This window comes from Arabidopsis lyrata (assembly GCF_000004255.2).
Source record: "Arabidopsis lyrata subsp. lyrata unplaced genomic scaffold ARALYscaffold_4, whole genome shotgun sequence".
Classification (NCBI taxonomy): Eukaryota; Viridiplantae; Streptophyta; class Magnoliopsida; order Brassicales; family Brassicaceae; genus Arabidopsis; species Arabidopsis lyrata.
Window position 1 is genome coordinate 15182747 of NW_003302552.1, and position 11153 is coordinate 15193899.

At 32.0% G+C, this 11153-nt stretch overlaps 2 protein-coding genes across 2 annotated transcripts; both read left to right on the forward strand.

Moving 5' to 3' along the window:
• The first annotated feature begins 4000 nt into the window (after nucleotides 1-4000).
• On the forward strand, nucleotides 4001-5912 carry LOC9315433. Its single transcript, XM_002879320.2, has 8 exons — nucleotides 4001-4229; nucleotides 4327-4392; nucleotides 4480-4577; nucleotides 4677-4714; nucleotides 4816-4903; nucleotides 5001-5213; nucleotides 5336-5401; nucleotides 5508-5912. The coding sequence occupies exons 1-8, from the start codon at nucleotides 4193-4195 to the stop codon at nucleotides 5694-5696; spliced, it is 795 nt and encodes a 264-aa protein (XP_002879366.1). The 5' UTR covers nucleotides 4001-4192; the 3' UTR covers nucleotides 5697-5912.
• Nucleotides 5913-6781: 869 nt separating this feature from the next.
• Nucleotides 6782-11101, forward strand: LOC9315434 (carnosine N-methyltransferase). Its single transcript, XM_021028572.1, is given in 18 exon segments — nucleotides 6782-7053; nucleotides 7421-7493; nucleotides 7946-7989; nucleotides 8406-8448; nucleotides 8525-8593; nucleotides 8661-8777; nucleotides 8840-8911; nucleotides 9147-9191; nucleotides 9275-9354; nucleotides 9457-9524; nucleotides 9621-9687; nucleotides 9846-9959; nucleotides 10104-10177; nucleotides 10280-10388; nucleotides 10458-10503; nucleotides 10584-10651; nucleotides 10769-10823; nucleotides 10911-11101. Coding segments are annotated over 18 exon segments (1398 nt in total). The 5' UTR covers nucleotides 6782-6856; the 3' UTR covers nucleotides 10968-11101.
• The last annotated feature ends 52 nt before the right edge of the window (nucleotides 11102-11153 follow it).

Here is an 11153-nt window from a genome sequence, read left to right on the forward strand (position 1 = left end):
AAAAAGAGAAATAAGGGTCGCCAACAACTTTTACTCGAGTCTACGCTGCGGACCACTTGTACTGTGCTTCCTTCGTCTTCTCAGAGTTGCTAGAGAAAAGAGGAGGGAGTCTTTTTTTTTTTCCTCGCTAAATTAATTTGCCGACCCACAAAAATAATCTAATTTACTATTTTTCCAAATTTGGGCCGATTTGAAGTAACCTTGTATATGGACTAACTATAACAAACAGCCTGTAGAAAAGTATTGGCCCAAATCTAGATCATACATATTTTTTTTTTTTTAAATAAATTATTCTCTAAATTTTCAATGAAATTAGCAAATGTCATGATTTGGATATAAATACTCCCTCCGTTCCTTTGTAAGTGATGTTTTACAAGAATGCACATAGATTAAAAAATCATTTAATTTTTGTTTATTTCTAAACTAAAACATCATTTATTATCTAATCAACTAATAAAAAATCAATCTACAAAATATAAATCGTCAAAACTAATAAAAACGTAATGAATTTTGCATTAAAATTTGAAAATATCATCTATTTAAAAACAAAATTAGAAGCTTAAAATATCACTTATAAAAGAACGGAGGGAGTATTAAGGAGGGGTTATTGGTTCATAGATTTATAAGGAATTAGAAATCCAAAAAAAAATTATTTGTTATTCAATCACTGATTTTAAAATCCTAATTAAAATCATGTGTTATTGGTTCCATGATTTATGAATACTACTTAAAATCCTAAAATCTTATGTTATTTGTTTAGTCATTTGTTTTTGGATCTGAGAATCCAAATTATGTTTTAAATAGATTTGAATGGAATCCAAATTATGTTTTAAATGGATTTGAATGGAATTGAAAGAGAAAAATAGAAGAATTCAAATCCATGGATAAACACATGTTATTTCAAAATCCATATATCTTGATTTCATAATTAAAAAAAATTTCAAATCATATATGAATTTACAAATAAATAAACCAATAACACCAGTGTCATGCTTACCAAAAAAAACAAAATATTATGAGGGGTTATTGGTTCATGGATTTATAAGGAATAGAAATCCAAACAAAAATCATTTGTTATTCAATCATTGATTTTAAAATCCTAATTAAAATCATGTGTTATTGGTTCTATGATTATAAATACTAGTTAAAATCCTTTGTTATTCGTTTACTCATTTGTTTTTGGATTTGAGAATCCAAATTATGTTTTAAATGGATTTGAATGGAATTGAAAGAGAAAAATAGAAGGATTCAAATCCATGGGTAAACACATGTTATTTCAAAATCCATATATCTTGATTTCATAATTAATAAAGATTTTTAAATTCTATATGAATTTACAAATTAATAAACCCAATAACACCCCCTTAGTGTCATTCTTCTCTGGATCAAATGGTTATTCAAATAATTATATGATAATTGAAATTACTAAATGAACTAATGAAAACAGGAAATAATAATAGTATAATATTGGAACCTTTCCGATAGAAGACGAAGTTGTAGAAGATGTCCAAACCAATAACGCAACACATAGGTGACATCATCTCAGGATGGGTTGTGGGGATGTTTGGGAGAGGTCCACAGACAACTCAACCACTATCAATTAATAAGCAGGAGAATATTTTATTACTAAAATTAAAACATTTTTTTTTTGGTAAGTACTAAAATCAAAAGATGATCACCAGCAATAGTTCTTATGTGTGAAAATTCACTATCCGTAATTTCTGCTTTTTAGGTAGATTCATGGCTTTTTTTTTTGTTTGTGGCCTTCAGGTATTATTTGTAATGCTTATCAATAGTACATAATATTTTTGCTAATCTCCAATCATCTGGTGTAGCATGTGCAACACGTACAACTAATCGAATTTATATTCTGTCAACGCGTACTAGCCTACTAGGAATTGATATTTTGTCTGAAAAACACGCGTTTTGTGTGCACAAATTTCTTAATTAGACTAGTGAGTCGTGACATCATATTTGAATTTCACATAAAGGCGATGTTGTTAAGAAAACATCTAAAAGCTAAAAAAATAACATAATGATTGACATTTCATTTGCAACTTCATCCATGTTTAAGACTACAATTTGGGTCTGAATGGAAGGATAGTTCAAAGACGGTTCTTGGACGGAGCAGATGTACTGTAAACTTTGTTATCATTCACGTTTATATGTGAAGCAAGTGGATTTTCTCAAAAAAATTAATATTTAATAGAATTACAGTGAAAGCGTGTGAGATTTGTGAAGAGAAATGTTGATCCACCTTGCACAGTAGGCACGCTCTATTTGCTGTGTGTTTTGCTCCACTTCTCAATTTTTTTTTGTGATTATTATTTTTTAAATATGTTTTATCACTTTTATGTCTTATTGTACCTATATTTACTACAACACATGTTTGAAGTAATTTAATTAATTCAAAAAATCTATTTGAGATCATTATTAATATTATTATTTTTAGAAAATTAAAAACAACATATTATGTAATTATTCATATTTATATGTTGTATTTATTAACATTTTATGTTATTATATTGTATAAAATGACAAATCATTGTAATTAAATAATATACACTTTTTGTACTTATTAGTATTTATGTTATTATATTGTATCTAAAATACTAAAAATATATGTTCAAAAAATCATAAATCAATATAGCAAATTTTAATTTCTTTCATTTTATATAATATAATTTAATATGTATAGTATTCTATAATTTATTTATTTTAAATTGATATTTTTACTATATAAAATTTGATCCATATAATGTAAAATTAACGTTCTTTACAATATAAATATTTTATTTGTATTAACCCTGGTTCTAAAAATCGGCCGCCTAGCCGCCTAGGTGGCCGCCTAGGCGCTGATCGGAGGAGCACCGCGGCGATTTTGTCCAAATCGGTGAGAAAAATCGGATCTCCGATTTTTTGTCCGCCTGGACCGCCTAGGCGGCCGCCTAGCCGGCGCCTAGCCCAATTTTTTTTTTTTTTTTTTTGTTTTTACTTTTTGTTTTTCATCTAAAATTCAAAACGTCCTACTTATGTTCGTAATTTGTATAAAAATCATAAATTTGAAATTAAAATCTTGTTTTCATGTGTTTAATACAATTTTAAAAACAATATTATATAAATTTCTTAATTATAATGGATTAATATGTTTCTAAAATATTAAATAGCCCTAAAACTAATCCCCGATTAATCCCCGTGTAATCCCCGATTTTCTTGCTAGGCGCTAGGCGCACCCTCACCGCCCGACTAGCGCCTAGCGATTTTTTGAACACGGGTATTAACTGATCCGCTTTCACCATTCAACATATAGCGTTCGAACCGCTTGATCCGCACTTGTACCGCCAGATCTGCTTGATCCGCTTTTGTTCTGCTTGATACGTTTGATCCGCTTGATCCGCTCCGCTCGATACGCTTTCTCCATTCGGAGCCAAAGTGTAGCGACGCGCAGGCCGTCTCTACAGGTAGGTAAAATAGGTAAATGTCATGGATCCATAGTTAATTTTAAAAAGAAAAAATTATTTAGAGATTTTTTGTTTTACCAAAGGCCCTATAATACATTGAGACGGGATTGACCACGCGTTGCCTAATTGTTCTATAACTTTTATTGTGATGACACTGTAACAATAAATTGTAGTAAGTTAAAACATTGAAATGTTATAGTAACATTTACTATCAACCATGGATGAAGTTCCATGCACGCTGAAGACATCTAATAAGTAACCCAAATAAGTAAAATATCATATCGTTTTGATACAAGTTAATTAGAACATTTATAAAGACTTAACACGTAAGGGTTTGCAACTCTTACAAATTAATAAAATGGTTTTACATTGTTTAATTAATCAAGGTATATATAAAGCGATCGTTGCAACACAAATGAGGATAGAGTATGATCCGATTAACATCAAATCATATTATAACGTAAAGCCGATAGGGTATATAAAAAAAAAAATGTAATGGATTTTCAAAGAAAATGTATAAGCAGATAAAATAGACGAAAGGGATTTGAACCATGAGTCAGCAGTCAGTATCCATTATTAAAAAATAGAGAAAAACAAATTAAAAATGACTCGGCTTCCTATAAATACCCTTAAACATCACCCTTTCTTCACGACTCCTATTGTTGTGTTGCTAATTCCTCCAATTTCTCAAATATTCTAAACAAATTAATTTTCTTACTTGTTCTCTTGTAATGGATTTCTCCTCTCCGATCAACTGCCTCATTTTCGGTATATCATTTATAATACGTGAAACTGAAATTTGTAAAATGTATTTACTAAAGTAGTTCTAATTGTTTTTTGGTTTGTGCTCTCTGATTGTGATCAGATTTGGATGACACATTATACCCTCTGAAAACTGGCATAGCGCCAGCTGTCAAGAAGAATATCGACGGTAACTAAACAAAACACAATTACAATACTTTCTTCTATTTTTCTTAAAACATTTTAGGTTAATAATATGAATTAATTATCTGGGCAGATTTTCTAGTGGAGAAATATGGATTCTCGGAAAGTAAAGCTTCAAGTTTAAGAGTTGAACTCTTCAAGACTTATGGAAGTACTCTTGTTGGTCTCAGGGTAATTAATTTCACTTCTCCATTTTCTAAAGATTTTTTAGTTCTTATATATATCATTGATTTCTAATTTATTTTTCTCTTTGTTTCTTATAAATTTTAGGCGTTAGGTCATGATGTTCATCCTGATGAATATCACAGGTAATAATCATCTTCAACAACTATATAAATATTTTTTGATCTCAGGGAAACAATTTTTTTTCTTAAGCTTTTTTATTTTTCTTGCATAATTTGTTTTGTAGTTTCGTGCACGGAAGATTACCGTATGGCTCGATCGAACCAAACAATAAGCTACGTAACCTTCTCAACAAAATCAAACAGAGAAAAATTGTAAGTTTAATCATTTATTTATTTATGTGGCATGAAATTTTCTTGGGTCAGATTGCCGAAATGAATAAATGTTCATTTTTTTCTTTCTTGGGTCTAGATATTTACGAATTCGGACAGGAATCATGCGGTGAAGGTTCTCAAGAAATTGGGTTTAGAAGATTGTTTCGAAGAGATGATTTGTTTTGAGACAATGAACCCGAATTTATTCGGGTCAACAACCCGACCCGATGAACACCCGGTTGTTCTCAAGCCGTCGTTGACCGCAATGGATATTTGCATTCGTGTAGCCAACGTTGATCCTCGCCGAACAGTAATATTCTTATTTATGTTAACATTTTAATTATTTTTCATATTAAACTTTTGATAAATCTCTAGCTCTACACATTATCATTATTACAATATTCAAACTATTTTTGTATTTTTCAATAATAGATATTTTTGGATGACAATATCCACAATATTACCGCGGGTAAATCTGTCGGGCTTCGCACGATACTGGTAATTATTTTATTCCATTCACATCTAGTATTAATTCTTTTGTTGTTGTTGTTACGACATTTGTGTGCGTGAATTACATTCAATTTTAAAAATTTGATTAAAAAAGGTGGGAAGAGCAGAAAAGACGAAAGATGCGGATTACGCAGTGGAGACAGTAACTGAGATAGCTACGGCGGTACCGGAGATTTGGAAGACGGCAACGGCTACGGGCGGGTTTGACGTTGGCGGTGAGAGGATCAGACGGAGCAAGAGTGAGCTGGAGGGTATGGCTTCAATCACAGCCGTCGGTGCGTGACGTGATCAAGTGGGCGAATCGTGGCCGTTGGATCTTTTTAACGTCTAGTGGTTGGGATTGTACAGGTGGCGTTAAAATGTTGATAATGCATGTGAATATAATAATAGTGGTGGTGGAGAATATTCATCCAATGTGGACACCAAATGTGAATACGCAATCAAATATTATTATGAATGATGACTATGATTCCAATGTGTAACCGAAATTTTAAAGTTTGATTGGGATTTCATCAAATGTCACAATTAAAATTAAAAAAAAAACAAAACATATTATTTCTATTAGATAAGTAATTAACATTTTTATATCTATGGTATTTCTGAAAGCTATATAGTCCAAATATAGTTTTTTTTTTTAGATGTCTGGCATTACAGCTTTGTCATTTTTAAAACGAATGATATTTTTTTTGGGTCACAAACAACATTTTATTAACTAAGCATATGATAAAAATTCGGAAAATTCTGTTTCCGCAGGTATCCAATAAAACAGATGATAATTTTTTTTTATGATTTAATCATGGTATATCAAAGATATGCAACACAAATACACATAACAAATGAAAATTATTATGTGAAACTTTGTATATATATATATATATATATACATGATTGACAAATGCTTTCATGAATAGCTCTTTTGAGTTCTAATTAATTTGGGATGACAAAAAAAAAAAAAATTGACAAATGCCTACTGCTCACTTTTTGACACATGTTTAATACGTTCACTTCCTTTTTTTCTTTTTTTTTTGTCATACAGTTATAATTTGAAGTGTACTAATTTAATGTAATTAAGGAATTTTAAGTGGAAAAAAGTTCTAAATAAATTTCAAACATGAGAACACTAAAGAGAAATTTATAAACATAATTGAGTGTTGAACCTTAATAACAGTAGTCAGAACTGGCATAGCTAAAACAATTGCCGGTGCCGTCTCCGTCATCTCTAACGATGAATAAAAAAATTAAGGTGGATCACTGGTTCTTCAGTTTTAGTTTTACGAAGAAACGATATTTTCAAAATTGGGCCTCATGTTCCTCAGTAGGCCTAACTTAGCCCATTTTCATACTAGGAGAAATAATAAAACGTACCTTGCAGAAATAATCTTACGTCAAGTCAACATATAATAACAGAAAAGTCTCGTTTCTTCGTATAACCAAAGAGCCATAATGATTTCATTGTCAGAGATGATGGCGACGGAGACGGCACCAGAATTTGTTACAACCACGAAAACGGAAACTGAACGGATAGAGAATTCGAGTGAAGTAGATGAGGAAGAAGAGGAGAAAATACGCCGTCAGAAGAAGTCTGAAGAAGAAGTTCTCGAAGCCAAATGTCTTCCCGGAATCATCAGTGCTTATCTCAAGTATGTTCCTTTGTTTCTCTTTTTTCTTTCAACTCATAAATGGCACTATCTTGGTGGATTCAATCATTCAAGGAGACTTGTCTAACTGATGACCAAGTCAAATCTTAGACTTCAGTCTTCTTAAGCTCCTTAACCATGTTACTTGGTTGGATTGTGTATCTTTGTAGGATGAACCATTAGTTGAGTTTGTTTTTCTTCCAATTCAAAACCGTTTGGCATTGAGTGAATTGACCCTTGTCCCTTATATACGATTCAAGTCCCCCTTTTCATAATTTTGATGTGGGATATTTCTTCACGTTTAGGTTAAAGAGTTCTACGTAAAGACTACTGCATCGTTGACCTTCCTTCTGCTTGGAAATTTTTACAGTTATCCCAAGGCTGCGGAAGAAAATCTGAAAAAATGCGAAAGATCATATCAGAAGCTGTCCCCTGCGCACAAGGTAATTTTGTTATTTGTTGTATTGTCGATATTATTTTAATGGTTTATTATATTGCTGTAGCATATTTTAGAATATTCAATAATATAAGAGTTTCGTCTCGTGCATAGCCGTTAAGAGATCACCCAAATGATTCAAGATCAAGTTGATTTTTTTGTGGAATCTTCTTTTTTATAATAGATAGAATTTTAAGAGCATCTCCATCGGTCAGAAACTCCGTTGAATGTCTGACAAATAAAATATTATTAATTTTTTTTATTTAATTATTTATTATTTAATTGTTTATTTAAACCAATCAGAAAAAGACAACGGTAAAAATGGGTATCTCAGAGTTTCTCATTTGTGAAACGTTTCTGTCTTCTCTCCTTCTTTTTTAAATTTTTTATTCTGTTTTATTGGAGAGTATCTCACCTAGACACTCCCAATGAAAATGGTCTAACTATCTCCTTGTCCAGGCATTGGTAACCCATTTCCCTACGAAGTTGCAGAGATTAAGAAGGTGAAATCTATAATCAGTAGACATTTCACTAGTCACTATAAATCATCTTGTAGTCTTACATAAGTGTCACAGGTTAATATTCATATTTTATATTTTTCCATTATAGTTGCTTTTCATATATGATTAATTACTTCTTCATTTGTACTTTGGATAATAAAAGATTCCTGATGCTTCTAAACGTTTTCATTAACTTTTGTTGTTAAAAATTATACATATATATATATATATATATATATTGTCACAATAATGTCAACAATTATACATATATATACCGTATGCCCTAGAGAAATTGAGGTTAGGGGCAGTCTAAACGTGTAACAAGCAACTTTCTGGTGTTGACATTATTGCATTTTCATCCTAAGCATGGTCTTGTTTGAAATATTAGTAAGTTTTTGGACTTTAAATTGTTGTTGCAGGTGTATATCGATGAAATCACATTTCATATATAATATGCTTCAGGTCAGTTCCAGACATATCTTCTTCTAATTCCATTTGCGTTTCAATTGCTTCATGCTAATTCATAATTATTTGGCAGGTTTTTGAGCCCCCTATAGACTTGAGTAAGCACATGCGCGAGCCAATAACAGGAGCACTGTCTATCGAGGTCAGATCAAGACTTGGAAATTTATCCTTTTCATTTTGAAACCTTTAATTTATATTTATAAATGCAGGGGTTTCAAAGGGATGAAACTCATCATCATGATCATTCCCTCACGAATACAGAGATAAGAATCAATAATAAGACATGTGAATTTGTTGGAGGCCAGATAAATCATGACCATGGCAGTGTAATCATGCCAACTCATATACTTTTATATATATATCTCAACTCATATACTAACTCATATAGGTACCATTTTCATCTCAGGATTGGTTGGATTCATCGTTACAGACGCATGTTCCTCAGGTTGATGTAAATAAGGTATGCTTTTTTCACTTATAATATGGTGGATGATATAAATTTTCTTCATGCTCATAATTATATTAGAGCTATAGTAGTGTGAAACAAAGATAGTAAGAATCTATATCTATTCTCAATTCTCCAAATGTACATGAACAAGATAGAGGTGACAATTGTATATATATTTGTTGCGATGTTGGGTGTATTTCTCACCATTCTATTACTTAGAATTTTTGTTGTATACTAACACGTACAGGTTCGTTGGGTAATAAGGAATATAGTTCGAGACTGGGGAGCAGAGGTAATCATATTTTTGTTTGTCATGACAAAGATGAGATTCTTTCTTTTACCACAACTTTATTGGTATACTCATTTTACTTACAGGGTCAGAGAGAAAGAGATGAATGCTACAAGCCTATCCTTGAAGAGATTGATTCCTTGTTCCCTGATCGTCACAAGGAGAGGTACACTTCCTGACTTTTGAGTCTCTGACCTCTCATCAATGCATTCTGAAGTCTGATCCATAAACTCTGCTTGCAAATTAAAGTTAACTATATGATTTGCAGCACTCGTCCTACCTGTTTAGTCCCTGGTGCTGGACTTGGTCGGCTGGCCCTTGAAATTTCTTGTCTAGGCATGCAATGGAGAAGAAAACCTTTTTTTCTTTTTTTTTTTGGTAGCTTTGATGATAATGAGGAATCAATATAACAACTCTTGTACATTGGAATAGGTTTCAGAAGCCAAGGCAATGAATTTTCATACTACATGATGTTATGCTCAAGTTTTATTCTTAATTAGTAAGAGTTTCTTACTGTTCTCTTTAACATCATCCACCCTCAAAATTTACAAGTGTGTTCCTAAGTTGCTTTTGGAGATAGTCTCTAAATTTGATTGAGTTGATTTCTTCACTCTGTTCCAGTTTTGAGTTTTGCTCTACTTGTTGTTTTTTCATCAGTACACAATCGCCTGATGAGTGGACAATATACCCCTGGATACACACTAACTGCAATTCCCTCTCGAATGATGATCAACTACGCCCTATTTCTATTCCTGATATTCATCCTGCAAGGTATGCCTTATCGAACCAGAGAGAGAGAGAGTACTTTTCTTATGGTTTGGAATGTTTTGTTAGTTTTAGGGATAATTAATTGTTTTTATGTATAACATCATTTATTTATTTCAATTTACTAAAAAGGTTATTTTCTGTGAGCAGTGCAGGAGTAACAGAAGGTTTCTCTATGTGTGGTGGTGATTTTGTTGAAGTATTCAATGAATCAAGTCAAGCATGTAAGAAATGGTGACTAGTTGCTTTTGTTTAAGAAGCCAATATGAGTATGTTTTATACCAAATACACCACTCATTAGTTTGAATGGCAACACTGAGTTTCAGGAATGTGGGATGCAGTTGTGACTTGCTTTTTCATCGATACGGCTCATAACATCATCGAAACCATATCCAAGATCTTAAAGGATGGAGGAGTACGTCATTTCCCTGTTACGTACCCTCCTTTTCCAACGTCTTTGATCTTTCATCGCTCGCCTATCTAAATTAATTTATCCATCATCAGGTTTGGATTAATTTATCACTTCGCAGACGAACATGGCCTGGAAAATGTAAGCATTGGACCTGTCACACAATCTCTCGCTAGCTAGATAGATAACTTTGAATATATATATTTCTTGTTTCTCCTTAGGAAATGTCGATTGAGCTAAGTTTGGAGGATGTAAAGAGGGTTGCTTCACATTATGGGTTTGAGATGGAGGTAAATCTACAACATTATTACAATGAAATTTTCTTGTAAAAAAATAAAACATCTCATGAGGGCATGCATGTTCTTCCTCATTCATCATGAGTGGTTGTCCTTACACAATATTTGCCGAAAGAAAAAACAATTGAAACAACATACTCTACAAATCCCCGGTCTATGATGAAGGTCAGATTTTTTTATGTCTTTGGATTTGTGGTTGATTTTTGGATCGAAAGGTGGGTTAATTTGTGATGTTGTGTGTGTGTTTTGCAGAATCGATACTATCCTGTCTTCTGGACAATGAGGAAGAAATGTGTTACAACAACTTAAACCAAATATTCCTTACTATATGCACTATTTCTTTTCTTGTTGCAAAACAATTAAACTGTGTTTTCGGTTGATGTTAAGACTAAACTGTGTATTTCGGTTGATGTTAAGACCAAAACTCACCTAAAATTTTATTATTCCTCGGCACACTACCACGCAAATAGGCTAATTAAGGCCCATTAAAGAACA